This window comes from Lithobates pipiens, unplaced genomic scaffold (assembly GCF_037356315.1).
Source record: "Lithobates pipiens isolate NorthernLeopardFrog02 unplaced genomic scaffold, aLitPip1_a1.2 Scaffold_25, whole genome shotgun sequence".
NCBI classification, from domain to species: domain Eukaryota; kingdom Metazoa; phylum Chordata; class Amphibia; order Anura; family Ranidae; genus Lithobates; species Lithobates pipiens.
Genome location: NW_027507787.1, coordinates 42410014 through 42431269, shown reverse-complemented (window position 1 = coordinate 42431269; position 21256 = coordinate 42410014). Strand labels below are relative to the sequence as shown.

At 42.9% G+C, this 21256-nt stretch overlaps 1 protein-coding gene across 4 annotated transcripts in view; it reads left to right on the top strand.

Moving 5' to 3' along the window:
* Nucleotides 1–12672, top strand: part of LOC143930232 (uncharacterized) — a 109309-nt gene extending 96637 nt beyond the window's left edge. For all 4 annotated transcript variants that reach the window (XM_077454373.1, XM_077454369.1, XM_077454370.1 and 1 more), the window contains one exon: nt 12385–12672. In XM_077454373.1, coding sequence (XP_077310499.1) covers nt 12385–12561 — 177 coding nt within the window. In that variant the 3' untranslated portion in view covers nt 12562–12672. The remainder of the gene's footprint in view (nt 1–12384) is intronic.
* Nucleotides 12673–21256: the final 8584 nt, after the last annotated feature.

Sequence of the window (21256 nt, the reverse complement as noted above, 5' to 3'; positions counted from 1 at the left end):
TATAGGGTTGAGGTGCACTACTGTTGACTGCTGCCCTATTCTGCAGCAGTCTTTTATGAGTATAGGGACTGAGGTACAGTCTGCTAATCACAACCTACTAGTTGCACAAAGGTCCTTATAAGGACTGGTAAGGTATAGTGTACTACAGTACATAGGGTTGAGTGAGGTACAGTCTGCTATTCCTTAAGGACTGGTATAGGTCCACAATATATAGGGTTGAGGTGCATTACTGCTGACTGCTGCCCTTCTGCTGCAGTAGTCCTTTATGAGTTTAGGGACTGAGGTACAATCTGCTAATCACAACCTACTAGTTCCAAAAAGGTCCTTATAAGGACTGGTAAGGTATAGCGTACTACAGTACATAGGGTTGAGTGAGGTACAGTCTGCTATTCCTTAAGGACTGGTATAGGTCCACAATATATAGGGTTGAGGTGCACTACTGCTGACTGCTGCCCTATTCTGCAGCAGTCCTTTATCAGTATAGGGACTGAGGTACAGTCTCCTAATCACAACCTACTATTTGCACAAAAGTCCTTCTAAGGACTGGTAAGGTATAGCGTACTACAGTATATAGGGTTGAGTGAGGTACAGTCTGCTAATCCTTAAGGACTGGTATAGGTCCACAATATATAGGGTTGAGGTGCACTACTGCTGACTGCAGCCCTTCTGCTGCAGTAGTCCTTTATGAGTATAGGGACTTAGGTACAGTCTGTTAATCACAACCTACTAGTTCCACAAAGGTCCTTATAAGGACTGGTAAGGTATAGCGTACTACAGTATATAGGGTTGAGTGAGGTACAGTCTGCTATTCCTTAAGGACTGGTATAGGTCCACAATATATAGGGTTGAGGTGCACTACTGCTGACTGCTGCCCCATTCTGCAGCAGTCCTTTATCAGTATAGGGACTGAGGTACAGTCTGCTAATCACAACCTACTAGTTCCACAAAGGTCCTTATAAGGACTGGTAAGGTATAGTGTACTACAGTATATAGGGTTGAGTGAGGTACAGTCTGCTAATCCTTAAGGACTGGTATATCACGGTGCTGGTGTCAGTGCTTTATGTCACGCTGCTGATTTCAGTGCTCTCTATCACGGTGCTGGTGTCAGATCACTCTATCACGGTGCAGGTGTCAGTGCTCTATATCATGGTGCTGGTGCTGGTGATCATCTCCTGCACCCTCTTCTTTGCCTACCCTGACCTTCCCTCGCCTCCATTGTCTCAAGAGTCCGGAATTGTCAGAATTTCACATATAATAAAAGAATGTTTGTAGTTGTCGATCCCAGATTCACCTCATATATGTGTTATGTCATTGGCTATGTGCTGGGATTATGTGTGCACAGCTAGTAATTATTTTGTGGCTGCAAATATGACCTGTAGGTTTGTAAAGTTCACCATCCCTGTGCTGTGCTGACTTCCTCCTGGGGCTGCTTATTATGAGGGGCTCCCACCATCCCTGTGCTATGCTGACTTCCTCCTGGGGCTGCTTATTATGAGGGGCTCCCACCATCCCTGTGCTGTGCTGACTTCCTCATGGGGCTGCTTATTATGAGGGTCTCCCACCATCCCTGTGCTGTGCTGACTTCCTCCTGGGGCTGTACCTCTGCTGTGCATCTTATGAGGGGCTCCCACCATGCCTGTGCTATGCTCATTATGAGGGGCTCCCACCATGACTGTGCTGTGCTGACTTCCTCCTGGGGCTGCTTATTATGAGGGGCTCCCACCATCCCTGTGCTGTGCTGACTTCCTCCTGGGGCTGTACCTCTGCTGTGCATATTATGAGGGGCTCCCACCATCCCTGTGCTATGCTCATTATGAGGGGCTCCCACCATCCCTGTGCTATGCTGACTTCCTCCTGGGGCTGCTTACGGTGCAGGTGTCAGTGCTGTATATCACGGTGCTGGTGTCAGTGCTGTATATCACGGTGCTGGTGTCAGTGCTTTATGTCACGCTGCTGATGTCAGTGCTCTCTATCACGGTGCTGGTGTCAGATCACTCTATCATGGTGCAGGTGTCATTGCTGTATGTCACGCTGCAGGTGTCAGTGCTGTATATCACGGTGCTGGTGTCAGTGCTGTATATCACGGTGCTGGTGTCAGTGCTTTATGTCACGCTGCTGATGTCAGTGCTCTCTATCACTGTGCTGGTGTCAGATCACTCCATCACGGTGCAGGTGTCATTGCTGTATGTCACGCTGCAGGTGTCAGTGCTGTATATCACGGTGCTGGTATCAGTGCTGTATATCACGGTGCTGGTGTCAGTGCTTTATGTCACGCTGCTGATGTCAGTGCTCTCTATCACGGTGCTGGTGTCAGATCACTCTATCACGGTGCAGGTGTCATTGCTGTATGTCACGCTGCAGGTGTCAGTGCTGTATATCACTGTGCTGGTGTCAGTGCTGTATATCACGGTGCTGGTGTCAGTGCTTTATGTCACGCTGCTGATGTCAGTGCTCTCTATCACGGTGCTGGTGTCAGATCACTCTATCATGGTGCAGGTTTCATTGCTGTATTTCACGCTGCTGATGTCAGTGCTCTCTATCACGGTGCTGGTGTCAGATCACTCTATCACGGTGCAGGTTTCATTGCTGTATGTCACGCTGCTGATGTCAGTGCTCTCTATCACGGTGCTGGTGTTAGATCACTCTATCACAGTGCAGGTGTCATTGCTGTATGTCACGCTGCTGATGTCAGTGCTCTCTATCACGGTGCTGGTGTCAGATGACTCTATCACAGTGCAGGTGTCATTGCTGTATGTCACGCTGCTGGTGATTATCTCCTGCACCCTCTTCTTTGCCTACCCTGACCTTCCCTCTCCTCCATTGCCTTCATGCGCTCCATAGTCCTGAATTGTCACAATTTCACATATAAAAAAGGAATGCTTGTAGTTGTCGATCCCAGATTCACCTCATACATGTGTTATGTCATTGGCCATGTGGTGGGACTATGTTTACACAGCTAGTAATTATTTTGTGGCTGCAAATTTGACCTGTAGGTTTGCAAAGTTCGCCTCCCATTGAAGTCAATGGGGCCCGCCGCGAACGTTACGGTTCACAAACTATCGGCCGCGTTCGCGAAACGTCCCGTCAGAAGTTCGTCCATCACTAATCACCATTAGTAGTCCAGTAAAATCAATTATACAGTGCTGTGAAATAGTATTTGCCGCCTTCCCGATTTTTTTTTGCATATTTGTCACACTTAAGTAATTCAGATCATCCAACTAATTTTAATATTACACAAAGATAACCCGAGTAAAAAATGCAGTTTTTAAATGATTTAATTTATTAAGGGAAAAAAGCTGCCTTGCCCAATGGGAAAAAGTAACTGCCCCTAAACCTAATAACTGGTTGTGCCACCCTTGGTGGCAGCAAATGCACCAAGCATTTGCGAGTATTTGAAATAACTGGCAATTAGTTCTTTACATCACTGTGGAGTAATTATGACCCACTCTTCTTTGCAGAATTGTTTTAATTCAGCCACATTGGAGAGTTTTCGAGTATGAATGGCCTATTTAAGGTCATGCCACAGCATCTCAATCAGATTTAAGTCCAGACTTTGACTAGGCCACTTCACCTTATTTTTGTGTTTTTTTAGCTATTCAGAGGTGGACTTGATGGTGTGTTTCAGATCACTGCCCTGCTGCATACTCCAAGTGCGATTGAGCTTGAGGTCACGAACTCATGGCTGGACATTCTCCTTTAGGTTTTTCTTTCAGAGCTCAGAATTCATGCTTCCATCAATCATGTTTGAATTTTGGTATGATGTTCTTCTTATGAAATGCTGTGTTAGTTTTGCACCAGATGTAATGGGATGCACACCTTCCAAAAAGTTAAACTTTTGTCTCATCAGTCCACAGACTATTTTTCCAAAAGTCTTGGGGATGTATTTTGGCAAATGTGAGATGAGCCTTGCCACGTACACACAATTGGACAACAAACTCCATGGGATTTTTTCCGATGGATGTTGGCTCAAACTTGTCTTGCATACACACGGTCACACAATGTTGTCGGAATTTCCGAACACCAAGAAAGCAGTTATGTACGACGAGCCGAGAAAACTGAAGTTCAATAGCCAGTGCGGCTCTTCTGCTTGATTCTGAGCATGCGTAGAACTTTGTGCTTCGGAATTGTGTACACTTGATCGGAATTTCCAACAACAGATTTTGTTGTCGGAAAATTTAAGATCCAGATCTCAAATTTCGTATGTCGGAAATTCCGATGGAAAATGTCCGGTGGAGCCTACACATGGTCAGAATTTCTGACAAAAAGCTCCCATTTAACATTTTTCGTCGGAAAATCCAACCGTGTGTATGCGGCATAAGTGTTATTTTTGGCCAGCAATGGCTTTTGCCCTGAAACTCTCTCATGGATGCCATTTTTGCAAGTCTCTTGCTTATTGTTGAATCAAAACTGAGGCAAGTGAGGCCTGCTGTTCATTAGATGTTGTTCTGGGTTCTTTTATGACCACCTGGATGACTCGTCGTTCTCTCGGAGTCATTTTGGTGGGCCGGCCAATCCTGGGAGGGTTCACCACTGTTCCAAGTTTTCTCCATCAGTTGATAGTGGCTCTCACCATGGTTTGCTGGAGTCCCAAAGACTTAGAAATAGCTTTGTAACCCTTTCCGGACTTTTTTTGTTTCTTATATGTTCCTGAAATATTTTAGATAATCATGATGTGTTGCTTTTTTAGATCTTTTAGTATGCTTCAATTTGTCAGGCAGTTTCTATTTAAAGCGGAGGTTCACACAAAAGTTGAACCTCCGCTTTTGGGAACCTTCCCCACCTCCGGTGTCACATTTGGCACCTTTCAGGGGGGAGGGGGGTGCAGATACCTGTCTAAGACAGGTATTTGCACCCACTTCCGGGCATAGACTCCCGCGGGAGTCTATGCCTCTTCCTGTCCCGCCGCGCTGTCTGCTGGGACACACACGGGTCCCAGAGACAGCGGGGACCATTCAGGTTGCAATGCGCGACTCAAGCATGCGCAGTAGGGAATCGGGAAGTGAAGCCGCAAGGCTCGGCTTCGGGTGCCGACATCGCTGGACCCTGGGACAGGTGAGTGTCCTTATTTTAAAGGTCAGCAGCTGCAGTATTTGTAGCTGCTGACTTTAAAAAAAAGAAAAATTCCGCGGGACTCCCGCTTTAAGTGATTTCTTGATTCAACAGGTCTCAGGCCTAGATGTGGCAAGTGAAATTTAACTCAGCTTTGGTTAATCACAGTTCATTCATGATTTAGAGGGTGGGGGTTGCAATTATTTTTTCACATAGGGCCATTTAAAAATGACATGTTATATTTACTCAGGTTATCTTTGTGTTGTATTAAGATGGGTTTGATAATCTGAATCATTAAGGTATGACAAATATGTAACAAAAAATTCAGGAGGGGGGCAAATACTATTTCAAAGCACTGTATGTACCATAATTTGTAGACACTATAACTTTCATGCAAACCAATTAATATACACGTATTGGGATTTTTTTTACCAAAGACATGAAGCAGTATACATTTTGGCCTAAATGTATGACAAAATTTGATTTTGCTTTTTAATTTTTTTTAATGGGTATGTTTTATAACAGGAAGTAAAAAATATATATTTTTTTAACTTTCGGTCTTTTTTCATTTAAGTCGCAAAAAATAAAAAACTCAGTGGTGATCAAAATATCACCAAAAGAAAGCTCCATTTATGGGGAAAAGGTATATATATTTTTTTGGGTACAGTGTTGCAAAACTTCACAATTGCCAGTTAAAGTAGCACAGTGCTGAATAGCAAAAAATAGCAAATAGCAAATAATGCCCTGGTCAAGAAGGGGGTAAATGATAAAGAAGGAGAGAGGAAGACATGTTTTAGGTCCAGCCTTAGTGTTAATCATAGTTCTCTCCATAGCTACAGTGGAGGAGTGAATGTAGCCACCCAGGGACAGGAAGTATGTTATTCTAAGAATAAAAATAAAGAAGGAATATAAGATTGTTTATACTTTCAGTTCAGCTCACAGAAAATGACATGGACACTGCAATATTGGCAAGGTCAACAGGTATTTGTTAGACATGGGCGCCGTCAATAAATTTGTTTCGTTCTGTTCCGTTTCGATTCGTAATAAAATAAATTCGTACTTCGTATTTTTCGTGTCCGAAATTCCGTTCTGTTTCGTACGAAATACGAATTGACGTTAGGTTCGTTAACGTGTACGAACGTTCTTTACGATGAATTTAAAGGCAAAAACATTGCTCATTATGCTTATTATGACTTGCAAAAGACTTCTGTAATAGAAGTCAATGTAAGTTGCCTGAAGACATCAGTGAAGGACTTTCCTCCTCTCTGGGCAGGCTGCCAAGAAAAGATCAAAGTGATACAATGTTTCTTCTTCAATGGGCTGAACTCCCTCTGTAGAAGTTCTCAGTTTAACCATTTAAAGACTAAATCTTTTCTGACACTTGTTGCTTACTAGTAAAAATCCAGTATTTTCTGCTAGAAAATCACTCAGAAGCCCCAAAAATGATATATATTTTTTTTAGCAGAGACCCTAGGGAATAAAATAGCGTTTGTTGCAATATTTTATGTGATGCGGTATTTGCGCAGAGGTCTTTCAAACGCAAATTAGCCCTTTTTTTTCAGTTGACCTCTAGAGAGCACTGACATTAGCAGCGTGACATACAGCAATGACACCTGCACCGTGATAGAGTGATCTGACACCAGCACGTGATAGAGAGCACTGACATCAGCAGCGTGACATAAAGCACTGGCACCAGCATCATGATATACAGCACTGACACCAGAACCGTGATATACAGCACTGACACCTGCACCGTAAGCAGCCCCAGGAGGAAGTCAGCATAGCACAGGGATGGTGGGAGCCCCTCATAATAAGCAGCCCCAGGAGGAAGTCAGCACATCACAGGGATGGTGAACTTTACAAACCTACAGGTCATATTTGCAGCCACAAAATAATTACTAGCTGTGCACACATAGTCCCACCACATGGCCAATGACATAAAACATGTATGAGGTGAATCTGGGATCAATAACTACAAGCATTCTTTTTTTATATGTGAAATTCTGAAAATTCAGGACTCTTGAGACAATGGAGGCGAGGGAAGGTGAGGGTAGTCAAAGAAGAGGGTGCAGGAGATGATCACCAGCACCAGCACCGTGATATAGAGCACTGACACCTGCACCGTGATAGAGTGATCTGACACCAGCACCGTGACATAACACATGTATGAGGTGAATCTGGGATCGACAACTACGAGCATTCTTTTTTTATATGTGAAATTCTGAAAATTCCGGACTCTTGAGACAATGGAGGCGAGGGAAGGTGAGGATAGGCAAAGAAGAGGGTGCAGGAGATGATCACCAGCACTGTGATATAGAGCACTAACACCTGCACCGTGATAGAGTGATCTGACACCAGCACCGTGACATAACACATGTATGAGGTGAATCTGGGATCGACAACTACAAGCATTCTTTTTTTATATGTGAAATTCTGAAAATTCAGGACTCTTGAGACAATGGAGGCGAGGGAAGGTGAAGGTAGGCAAAGAAGAGGGTGCAGGAGATGATCACCAGCACCAGCACCGTGATATAGAGCACTGACACCTACACCGTGATCATGCTCATTATGAGGGGCTCCCACCATCCCTGTGCTGTGCTGACTTCCTCCTGGGGCTGCTTATTATGAGGGGCTCCCACCATCCCTGTGCTATGCTGACTTCCTCCTGGGGCTGCTTATTATGAGGGGCTCCCACCATCCCTGTGCTATGCTGACTTACTCCTGGGGCTGTACCATCCTCTGCTGTGCATATTATGAGGGGCTCCCACCATCCCTGTGCTATGCTCATTATGAGGGGCTCCCACCATACCTGTGCTATGCTGACTTCCTCCTGGGGCTGCTTACGGTGCAGGTGTCAGTGCTGTATATCACGGTGCTAGTGTCAGTGCTTTATGTCACGCTGCTGATGTCAGTGCTCTCTATCACGGTGCTGGTGTCAGATCACTCTATCACGGTGCAGGTGTCATTGCTGTATGTCACGCTGCTGATGTCAGTGCTCTCTATCACGGTGCTGGTGTCAGATCACTCTATCACGGTGCAGGTGTCATTGCTGTATGTCACGCTGCTGATGCCAGTGCTCTCTATCATGGTGCTGGTGTCAGATCACTCTATCACGGTGCAGGTGTCATTGCTGTATGTCACGCTGCTAATGTCAGTGCTCTCTAGAGGTCGACCGGAAAACAAAGGGCTAACTTGCGTTTGAAAGACCTCTGCGCAAATACCGCGTCACATAAAATATTGCAACAACCGCAATTTTATTCCCTATGGTCTCTGCTAAAAAAATATATATAATTTGTGGGGCTTCTGAGTGATTTTCTAGCAGAAAATACTGGATTTTTACTTGTAAGCAACAAGTGTCAGAAAAGATTTAGTCTTTAAATGGTTAAACTGAGAACTTCTACACAGGAGTTCAGCCCATTGAAGAAGAAACATTGTATCACTTTGATCTTTTCTTGGCAGCCTGCCCAGAGAGGAGGAAAGTCCTTCACTGATGTCTTCAGGCAACTTACTTTGACTTCTATTACAGAAGTCTTTTGCAAGTCATAATAAGCATAATGACTGAGTCGTCGTCGATTCGACGACAACTGATCCGAAATCCAAAATTTCATAAACAAAAGTTTGTATTCCGTACAGAATTTGGACGCACGGCAATTCGTATTTCGGATCCTCCCGAACGTTCGTATTTTGGGAAATTCGTACGAATTTGAGATTCGTACGAAACAAATCGCACATGTCTAGTATTTGTCTACTTTCTCAAAATGTTCTTATCCTGAAAATGAAAACTAATACAAATACCACATCTGAGGACTGGTAAGCTGCAACATATTACATTTTTGAAAGGGAAATAAGAAAAAGAGGGCTCACCAGCCTTGTGCATTATACTTAAAAGTCTTTTTATTAAAAATAAGATACAAAACTACTCATAAACATATTATATAAAGTTTGCAGTACAAATGATCTCCAAAGGACCGTAGTAAGTTGACTGACAAACAGACTCCAGCTGGTAATACAGGAGATGTCAAGGGCCACTGCTGGCTGACACGTTTTAAAGGGATACCTTCTTCCTCAGAAATTAGTCATTTTTTATCTTATTTTTAATAAAAAGACATTTAAGGATAATGCACAAGGATGGTGTGCCCTGTTTTTCTTCTTTCCCTCTTGACTATTAGGATATCCCTAGCCTTGAGGGCAACAAGGCCAAGGGCACTTTCCACCATGAACTTTAGTCCACCTGGTACTCACTTGTGCACAGGAGTATTTGTTTTTCTGCAATCAAATATTAAATTTTTGTTCTTGGGTTAATAAACACTCTTCAGTAAACAATTTCTTAAAATTCTTACCCCAGCACTTGCAGTTTACAGCTTTCAATACTGCTGGCTTCTGCACTTTTAGTGCTGCTTTCTTGAACTTCCGGTCTTCACAGGAAAGAGTTTTACCAGTGGACAGTGTAGTCTCCAATCAGTCTGTTACCTTGGAGAAGGGAGGGAGTAGCATCTTGCAATCCTAAACTACAGGGTAGTGTGTTTCTATTGATGCACCCAGTGTAGGGAGACACAACTCTAGTCACTGCATGCAAAGGTGTGAAAAAGGCTACAGAAAACCTGGGATAGTGATCACGGCACCAGGTTAAACAAGAACATTAGCAAAGATTAAAAGGTGAAGAAGCTGAAAACTCAGTAATTGATTAAATCGGCTGCTGAAAGTGCTTAAAGCAAAACTTAACTCAAAAAGCGAAGTACTATTAATTTGCTTCCTTCCTCCAGCCTGTCACTGAGTTACAGTTTTTTTTGGGGGGTGGGGGCGAATTTTTATTAGTACCCACTCCTATGCCCCGCCCCACCCTCTCTGCTCCCACAACGTTCTGGGGCACATCACATGTGCAGGACCTTTCACAGTTGGAAGCCAGCTGGGGTTCCTCGGGAAGCCAGAGTCGAGGACCAACAGCAGTAAGAAGAACTGGCTGTAGGAAGACAGCACTGAACGCCAGGCACTGGCAAGTACAGAAGTACATCGGATGGTCCATAGGAGGCTATGAGTGACATCATTGGGTGATATCATTGCTTCCAGGCCTTTCCAACCGTTGTTGAGTGCTCTCTCCTCTCCCCTGCAGCAGCCGCTGGCTGACACAGGGGATCATGTGACCGAATGGGAGCAGGCTGAACATAGGTAAATACAGTATACAGATCTTTCTTACACAGGTTAGTTGTAGACATGTGCAGAAGAAAAAAAGTGTTTTGTCTTGTTTCGATTTGTTATTTACATAAATTTGTTCAGTTAAATCAGTTTAATTAGTTTAATTCGTTTTCAGGATTCTTTTTGATTATTCATTTTCAAATCGATTTCAAAAAATTTTCAAATCAATTTAGAATAGTTTTCGAATAGTTTTCTAATTCAAATAGTTTTCCAATTTCCAAAAATAATAAAATAGAATAGAAAATAAAGGCATAGAAATATTTTTTTTCTATTCTATTTCTTTTATTCTGTATTCTATTAATTTCTCTTTGGAAATTGGAAAACTATTTGAATTTAAAAAGTTTCCGAATTCGAAAAGTATTCAAAAACTATTATAATTTTGTTATTTCGGATTTGTTTAAATTTGGTACTATTCTAATTCGGAAATTCGGACACATCCAAATGTCCTAATAACGAAAATTTGTCTGAATTTTAATTCGGAACTAAATGAAACGCAAATGTCTAGTTAGTTGTTAACAGGTAGAGGTTAACGCTGCACCGGTTGGGAAGGGTAGGTTTAACCATGTTCCTGGGTTTCCTTTTGGAGGTCTTTGCTGGGTCCAACCCACTGGTTCTGTGTACTAAAAAAAGGAACAGGGGTCTGCACCCAAGGGGCTCGGAGCTAGAGAGATGGATTGCTCATCACCATTGCCAGAGTCTGGATCACCAGCGTCATGCCAAAATCGGAGTTCCCACTGTTAGGGAAGATTGCTGTGGCTTGAAGTCCTCCCTGAAGAAATTTCCTATGGACTCTGCAAAGTATGGACTTTCATCCTAAGCAGGTACTCTGGGGCAGCCACACCCCTGAAATTAGGAACTAGGGATGTTAGGCAAAGACTGCACTTTATGTTTGCATTGTTACCGGTGTATGTCATCATGCTGAATTATTTACGTAAAACTTTAAAACATTGTCCTTGCCGGATCTGAAGTTATTCAAGGGGTGTAAAGGCACATATAGTCTACAGCTCAGGTCACTAAGCCCATTGGGGTGTGAAGATAATGGTACCAGAGTTAACACAGTGTGAAGATACAAGTAGTTACCAAGGATAGCAAAGGGTTCTCTAGCAGCCTGTCATGAAGTGTGTGTATGTGGCAGGTGGGACAGTCTCTTGCAGCAAAGGGAGACATTGTCAGCACTGCTTTTGCAGTGATCCATCTCCCATAGCAACGGGAGAAGATCTGCACCACCAAGGTGCTCACCCTGTACACAAGTGAAGTGAAGTTCATGCATGGAATCTGTGCTAGGTGCATGGCGAGACCCCATATCGTTACTGGGAGTGAGGTAGTGGTGAAGAGGGCATTGGCTCTGCATGTCCCTCCTAAATGCACAAGTGACCATGGGGGTATATATTACATCAAGAGAGTTTATTAGAGTTCAGTTGTAAAAGCATCCCGTGTGTAAAACAGTGTTCCTAACCAAAGTGCCTATCATAGCCCCAAGGCACCCTTCCTGAGGTAAGCCTGTGGCCCTTGCTTGGTGCCCAACGAGGAGGGGAACATGGAGGAAGTACCACCCACCTATCCTTTACATAGTATTTACAGGTGCTGGGAGGGGAGGGAGCATTTTTAAGACTAGTCAGGTTAGTGTGGAATTCTACCTGTAAGCTCTCCTAATAAGTAATAATCCTTCTCCTTAGTACCAAAATTCCCAAACCTCTAAGGCATCAGTGGTGTCAAATAGATCATATACTTGGTAACACTAATGTTAGGCATAAAACCAAGGAAGTGTGATACAAATCTGGTAAACAGAGTGCCAAAAAACGGGATGTTGGCATCATAGTTAGCATCACACAGAGGTTTAACATGCCGTTGTACCCCAACAAAACCTGCTTGGATTCATCCAGCAACCATTTAAAGTTGTTGCGCCTATCGTTTCTGCTGTTAGCTAGAAAGCACCATTTATTCATGAATATTTACAGTCTGATTTACTCCTTAATATTGTCAGCAATTGCTTAGACAATATAAAGATGTACCAGGCACATGACACACATATAACAATTTTAGTGACAGTAGAAAACAGTGGTATTCCATCAAAATGCTAAATGTGTTCCATGCCAGATTTCAACATAGCTGATCAAATTAACTTATTTCTTTCTACTACAGAATAAACATAAAGACTTCAACCCAAAGGAATTATGTACAAATAGAACTCCGTATGTCACACAGGATTCTACAAACCAAATCTATGAAAATGTTCCTATTCCAAGAAGAGATGATGCCATTTATGAGAACTCTCCAGAATCAGAGGACTTTTATGAAACAAGATTACCTGCCATTTAACTGATATGAATCATTCAGACTTTGTGAACAGTTGCTGCAGATAGGGTTGTCTATTATTTATTTTTTGTTAGTTCTTCATTTAGAAGTAATAAAGAAAAATTTTACACATTGCATGATATGTATTAGCTACATAGATTTGTGGGAAAAAGAGAAACAAGGTAATATAGGCAGTCCCCGGGTTACAAACAGGGTAGGTTCTGTAGGTTTGTTCTTAGGTTGAATTTGTATGTACATTGGAAAAGGTACATTTTTTAAGTGTAAATCCAGGCAAAAAAAAATATATTTTAACTTTTTTTGGATAGCATATGGAAGGGTTAAAGAGGAAGTAAGCCCTGATGAGTTTACTTCCTCTTTCATGCCCTGCAAAGGCAAAGCATAATGGATTACTATGCATTGCATAGTAATTCATTATGTGTCACTTACCTGACACAGGAGACAGCGAAGTCAACGCTGTCCCCTGTAGTCCGGCGCATCCATCTTCTCGGGGGGTCTCGCTGCTCCGCCGCTGTCATTCGGCGAAACCGCGATGACGTCACTCCCACGCATGCGCACGGGAGCCGCCACGTGCGGCATCTTCGTCGTTGACAGTGCCGCGCTCAGTGCGCCTGCGCGCCGCTGACTACGGCGCATGCGCCATAGACAGCGGTGCCTGTCTTTCGGCAAATATCTCCTAAACCGTGTAGGTTTAGGAGATATTTCTTGGACCTACAGGTAAGCCTTAATCTAGGCTTACCTCTAGGTCAAAGTGTTTTGTAAGGGTTTGCAACCACTTTAACACCTCTGTAACATTTGTTTTGCTGTCTGTGCCCCTGTTCAGAAGATCTCACCTCACTTTCTGTCCCAATGACACTTGGATTTAGAAAATTTTGGTTTGTCATGGAAACAAGGATTGGTGATAAAGCATCAGCGGAGACACCTTTTTTCCTATAATAGCTCTTACAGGAGTGAATTTTACTTCATAGGGCTAGATTTACACTTACTGTTGTCTCCCTCCATCTGTAAGTGTAATGCGGCGTACACACGACCGTTTGTTCCGTCAGAATAAACTCTGACGGTTTTTCCGAAGGAAGTTCCGTCAGAGTTCCGCCGAAACAGTCTTGTCTACACACGATCACACCAAAGTCCAATCGTCTAGAATGCAGTAGCGTATAGCACATACAACGGGACTAGAAAAAGGAAGTTCAATAGCCAGTAGCCAATAGCTGCCCATGCGCCGTTTTTGGTCCATCGGAACAGCATAAAGATAGGAATTGATTCCGTCAGAAAGATTTAAAACATGTTCTATTTCTAGGTCTGTCAGAATTTTTTTTTTTTAATGTCTGATGAGGCATAGACACGATCGGAATATCCGATGAAAAGATTCTGTCTGACTTTTTCTGCTGGAAAGTCCCACCGTGTGTACACGGCATGAGTCGATTGTAAGTCAGATGTTTGTAACTCATGGACTGCCTGTAAAGGGATAAATAAACTAAATAGTATAACCACAGGTCATGAAATAGGAATATACAGTATAGCACTTTGAATAGCTGGTTGTTCAATAACAATAATATACAAATATGCAGTTGAATATCTGATTAATCACTCATACCTGGGTTTCACCTTCAATGCAAGACCCAGGTCTCAATAATATCCACTATATTTTTTAATATGCAGAATGCTATGTGTCACTGGCAATACTCTGTTTTGCACATTTGCCTTGTGTGGCAAATTATGAACTTTATCAGTGTGTCTGTAAAGGTTCTCATTTAGCTAGATCATGGCATATCTAGTAGTAGTCACATTCAACTGGGCTTGTTCTGAAGATGATTTGTAGCCGCTCCAAGACATTTCTTCAGTTCCAATTCGTTTCAGGAAAATACCCCACCATTTAGATCCACACAGGTAACACTGACAGCTGGATTCAATCAGAACGATAAGGCAGATGTTATTATCCAATGACAGGATGGAAGATATGAATATTGTTGAACCACCCAGCTCTAGTTACATCCTTGGTGTCAGGAAGGCTTCATAGATGTTAATCCTTCGATTTACAGTCAGGTCCATAAATATTGGGACATCGACACAATTCTAATATTTTTGGCTCTATACACCACCACAATGGATTTGAAATGAAACTAACAAGATGCGCCTTAACTGCAGACTTTCAGCTTTAATTTGAGGGTATTTACATCCAAATAAGGTGAACGGTTTAGGAATTACAACAGTTTGTATATGTGCCTCACACTTTTTAAGGGACCAAAAGTAATGGGACAGATTAACAATCATCCATCAAACTTTCACTTTTTAATAGTTGGTTGCAAATCCTTTGCAGTCAATTACAGCCTGAAGTCTGGAACGCATAGACATCACCAGGCACTGGGTTTCATCCCTGATGATGCTCTGCAGGGCCTCTACTGCAACTGTCTTCAGCTTCTGCTTGATCTTGGGGCATTCTGCCTTCAGTTTTGTCTTCAGCAAGTGAAATGCATGCTCAATCAGATTCAGGTCAGGTGATTGACTTGGCCATTGCATAACATTCCACTTCTTTCCCTTAAAAAACTCTTTGGCTGCTTTCGCAGTATGCTTCGGGTCATTGTCCATCTGCACTGTGAAGCACAGTCCAATGAGTTCTCAAGCATTTTGCTGAATATGAGCAGATAATATTGCCCGAAACACTTCAGAATTCATCCTGCTGCTCTTGTCAGCAGTCACATCATCAATAAATACAAGAGAACCAGTTCCATTGGCAGCCATACATGCCCACGCCATGACATTACCACCACCATGCTTTACTGATGAGGTGGTATGCTTTGGATCATGAGCAGTTCCTTTCCTTCTCCATACTCTTCTCTTCCCATCACCCTGGTACAAGTTGATCTTGGTCTCATCTGTCCATAGGATGTTGTTCCAGAACTGTGAAGGCTTTTTTAGATGTTGTTTGGCAAACTCTAATCTGGCCTTCCTGTTTTTGAGGCTCACCAATGGTTTACATCTTGTGGTGAACCCTCTGTATTCACTCTGGTGAAGTCTTCCCTTGATTGTTTACTTTGACACACATACACCTACCTCCTGGAGAGTGTTCTTGATCTGGCCAACTGTTGTGAAGGGTGTTTTCTTCACCAGGGAAAGAATTCTTCGGTCACCCACCACAGTTGTTTTCCATGGTCTTCTGGGTCTTTTGGTGTTGCTGAACTCACCGTTGTGTTCTTTCTTTTTAAGGATGTTCCAAACAGTTGATTTGGCCACACCTAATGTTTTTGCTATCTCTCTGATGGGTTTGTTTTGTTTTTTCAGCCTAATGATGGCTTGCTTCACTGATAGTGACAGCTCTTTGAATCTCATATTGAGAGTTGACAGCAACAGATTCCAAATGCAAATAGCACACTTGAAATGAACTCTGGACCTTTTATCTGCTCCTTGTAAATGGGATAATGAGGGATTAACACACACCTGGCCATGGAACAGCTGAACAGCCAATTGTCCCATTACTTTTGGTCCCTTAAAAAGTGTGAGGCACATATACAAACTGTTGTAATTCCTACACCGTTCACCTGATGTGGATGTAAATACCCTCAAATTAAATCTGAAAGTCTGCAGTTAAAGCACATCTTGTTTGTTTCATTTCAAATCCCTTGTGGTGATGTATATAGACAAAAAGATTAGAATTGTGTTGATGTCCCAATATTTATGGACCTGACTGTACGTGGTAGAAAGTGTAAATTACAAAAAACAAGGCAAAATCTATGATAGCCAATGTTGTACCCTCTTTATGTACAACGCAAGCAGGTTACACAGGCCCCAAGGGTAATGGGGCCCGATAAGCACTGACTCACTACACACATTTATGTTGTCCTAATACCTGAGCTGCAGCCTGTCACTTGCAGCTGCAGCTCATAGAAGATCCATGCATAGCTGAGAGACGCTCAGCTTGGGCATAGTGACCACCACATTGGATCCCTATAGCGTTTGGTGCTTGATTGGACAATGTGGAGTAGAGAAAAGAGGAAGCTTAAGAATTATTGGGCGGATCGACATCCCTGCCCCTGGACATATGTGAACCAAGGCTGGAGAGAGAGCACAGACCCAGAGTCCAGGAATAGACTGATCTGCTACCAACTGACCCAAACCCAAGAATAAGGTCAGTCCCAAGAAGCCCAAGGAAACCACACCTCCCTCAGTCTCCCAAGATGAATATCCACCATGTTCCCTTTTTTTACCTTTGTTCCTCCTGGTCGGTAACTGGAAGGACAGGAACTCCCCAACTGAGCCTCGTGAGCCTTGTATCCTTTAGGGGTACCCCAACGCCTCTGTCGAGGTGGCCACATGGGGCTCCTCACTCGGGGAGGAAACTGACTCAGCTTTTCCCGACCGATCACACCAGGTTACTTTTTGTGGGGGGGGGGGGGGGTTGGAAAGCTCCTGACCAACCCGGGGACCTATCCACTTCAGTTTAAATGTTTTATGGTGCCTTATACCTTGAGACCCCTTCCCTCTAGCTGTTCCCCCCTTCCACTTCTCCACCCCTTACCCACAGGACCCATTACCCTTAGTGATCCAGGTTATCAATTATCTCTCTAATAGCAAAAATGTGCATAAAAGATAAAAGCCAAGTGGGTTAGTGTTGCAATGGGCCAAAAAGGAGGGGAAGAGCCCAGGGCCCCCGCTCCATATGAGACTCACATTGTCGATGTACCGTCCAAATTACGCAATGTGTTCAGCAAATGTATTGTTGGACCAGATGCTGTCCTCCTCCCAAAGACCTATGGTAAGGTTGGCATATACTGGGGCAAAGTTTTCCCCCATGGCAGTACCCCTACATTGTAAATAAAACTGCTCATCAAAAGCAAAATAATTGCGTTTTAGGCAAAATTCAGTGGCCTGGATTAAAAATTGTGACTGTAACAAATTAAAATCTCCACTTTTAGACAAAAAATGTTGCATAGCCTTCAGACCCACTTTTTGGGGTATAGATGTATAGAGGGAGGTGACATCAAGAAATGCCCACCAATAGGGATGAGCTTCGAGTTCGAGTCGAACTCATGTCAAATCCCTTGTGGTCAATTTTTTTTTTAATTTGATGCGGGGGTTCCCCTTAATATCCATATCAGACCTGAAGGGTCTGGTTATGGATATTTAGGGGGACCCCCACGTCAATTTTTTTTTTAAATTTGACACGGGGTTCCCCTTAATATCCATGTCAGACCTGAAGGGCCTGGTAATTGAATTTAGGGGAACCCCCACGCTTTTTTTTTTTATCAATGAATGAATGAATTGTCGGCTAATGCAGAGAACACTCATTGAGTGTTCTCTGTATAACGGGACCCGACAATAGCCGCAAGTGATTTTAAAAGACTTTTTTTCCTGCACAAATGACACTTTGTGCAGGGACAGTTATAAGCAGCAGAAACATGTGCCCCTTCACAGGCATACTATAGATACCCCCCAGCTACGAAATTTAAAGGAATATTACACTTTTATTGTTTCACTTTAATCATTATTAAAATCACTGCTCCTGAAAAAAACTGCAGTTTTTAAAATGTTTCTTTGCATTGATCCATGTCCCCTGGGGCAGGACCCGGGTCCCCAAACACTTTTTAGGACAGTAACCTGCATATTACCCTTTAAAATTAACACTTTAGATTGTGAACGTTCGAGTCCCATAGACTTTAATAGGGTTCTAAAGTTCACACGAAGTTTAGGTCTGTTCGCAGGTTCTGGTGCGAACCGAACAGGGGGGTGTTCGGCTCATCCCTACCCACCAATATCCCTCCTCCCATGTGTAATGCTGAAGGGCTTCGATTACTTAGTTTGAGTCCTTAATATACGAGGGTAATTGACTCCACCAGAGGTTGTAAACAGAAATCAATGTAATTTGATAAACCATTTAAAAAACTATTAGTGCTGGCCACAATTGGTCTTCTCGGTGGGTTGACTAATGTTTTGTGAACCTTAGGGAGGTGGTAGAAGTATGGGGTGCTACACTCTGATGGCAACATAAATTGTCTTTCTTTCTTGGTGAGCACCCATTTTCCCATGCCTCTTGTACCAAGGTCCTGAGTTCCAACTGGAACTCTGGTAAAGGGTCAGTCCATAATATCAAATACATGTTTGTATCAGCCAGCAATCTCCTAGCTTCTTTAATATAGTCTACTCAATTTTGTACTACAAGGCTGCCTCCCTTATCTGCCTGCCTGATGGAAATACAGTGCCTTGCGAAAGTATTCGGCCCCCTTGAACTTTTCAACCTTTTGCCACATTTCAGGCTTCAAACATAAAGATATACAATTTTTATTTTTTGTGAAGAATCACCAACAAGTGGGACACAATTGTGAAGTGGAACGAAATCTATTGGATATTTAAAACTTTTTTAGCAAATAAAAAACTGAAAAGTGGTGCATGCAAAATTATTCGGCCCCTTTACTTTCAGTGCAGCAAACTCACTCCAGAAGTTCAGCGAGGATCTCTGAATGATCCAATGTTGTCCTAAATGACTGATGGTGATAAATAGAATCCACCTATGTGTAATCAAGTCTCTGTATAAATGCACCTGCTCTGTGATAGTCTCAGGGTTCTGTTGAAAGCACAGAGAGCATCATGAAGACCAAGGAACACACCAGGCAAGTCCGTAATACTGTTGTGGAGAAGTTTAAAGCTGGATTTGGATACAAAAAGATTTCCCAAGCTTTAAACATCCCAAGGAGCACTGTGCAAGCGATCATTTTGAAATGGAAGGAGTATCAGACCACTGCAAATCTACCAAGACCTGGCCGTCCCTCTAAACTTTCAGCTCAGACAAGGAGAAGACTGATCAGAGATGCAGCCAAGAGGCCCATGATCACTCTGGATGAACGGCAGAGAACTACAGCTGAGGTGGGAGAGTCTGTCCATAGGACAACAATCAGTCGTACACTGCACAAATCTGGCCTTTATGGAAGAGTGGCAAGAAGAAAGCCATTTCTCAAAGATATCCATAAAAAGTCTCGTCTAAAGTTTGCCACAAGCCACCTGGGAGACACACCAAACATGTGGAAGAAGGTGCTCTGGTCAGATGAAACCAAAATCAAACTTTTTGCCCACAATGCAAAATGATATGTTTGGCGTAAAAGCAACACAGCTCATCACCCTCAACACACCATCCCCACTGTCAAACATGGTGGTGGCAGCATCATGGTTTGGGCCTGCTTTTCTTCAGCAGGGACAGGGAAGATGGTTAAAATTGAGGGGAAGATGGATGCAGCCAAATACAGGACCATTCTGGATGAAAACCTGTTGGAGTCTGCAAAAGACCTGAAACTGGGACGGAGATTTATCTTCCAACAAGACAATGATCCCAAACATACAGCAAAATCTACAAAGGAATGGTTCACAAATAAACGTATCCAGGTGTTAGAATGGCCAAGTCAAAGTCCAGACCTGAATTGAAATCGAGAATCTGTGGAAAGAGCTGAAAACTGCTGTTCACAAACGCTCTCCATCCAACCTCACTGAGTTCGAGCTGTTTTGCAAGGAAAAATGGGCAAGAATTTCAGTCTCTGTGCAAAACTGATAGAGACATACCCCAAGCGACTTGCAGCTGTAATTGCAGCAAAAGGTGGCTCTACAAAGTATTAACGCAAGGGGGTCGAATAATTTTGCACGCCCCACTTTTGATTTTTTTATTAGTTAAAAAAGTTTCAAAAATCCAATAGATTTCGTTCCACTTCACAATTGTGTCCCACTTGTTGGCGATTCTTCACAAAAAATAAAAATGTTATATCTTTATGTTTGAAGCCTGAAATGTGGCAAAAGGTTGAAAAGTTCAAGGGGGCCGAATACTTTCGCAAGGCACTGTATCTGTGTTAGCTATTACGTTTTTTAATGCCAGATGCTCTGCTTTACTCAAGTTGTGATGTTTCTGAGTATTGGATGTATCACAAAGTCTTAAAAGATCTTTATACACGGCTTGATAATATGTTTCTATATAAGGGCCTTTAGAGTTGATTGGGAAAAATGTTGATTTAGGTTTAAATGGGGTATGTATAACAGAGGGTTCCAAACCGAACGATGGAACATAACCCTCTGTGTGGCCCTCAGCCCATAGGTCCTCGAGGATTTGTAACGCCTCTTTGTCAAGTTCAGTGGAGGATAAAGTCTCTGGTAAAGGAGCCAAAATAGATATATTGTCACTCGTGGCTTTGTGACTAGCTTGGGGATTTGGAGCGTAGTGGTGTTTTAATGTAATTTATACGTTCCTTGACATTAAAGTGCCACTTGAATTAAATCTTCCTGTCTGGGAGATACACCCATCCCTGAGTAGAGAATCTTACTCCCAAGTACTCCATTGTTTGGGAGGGATGGAGCTGGCTCTTTTGTACACATAGTTACATAGTAGGGGAGGCTGAAAAAAGATACAAGTCATCAAGTCCAACCTATGTGTGTGATTATATGTCAGTATTACATTGTATATCCCTGTATGTTGCGGTCATTTGTCTAATAGTTTTTTTAAACTATTGATGCTCCCCGCTGAAACCACCGCCTGTGGAAGGAAATTCCGCATCCTTGCCGCTCTTACAGTAAAGATCCCTCTACACGGTTTAAGGTCAAACCTCTTTTCTTCTAATAGCAAAAAAGTTTTATACCTATTATGGGGTCACAAGTATGGTATTTGTAAGTTGAAATCATATCCCCTCTCAAGCGTCTCAAGCGTCTTCATAACTAATATCCTCCAGACCGTTTA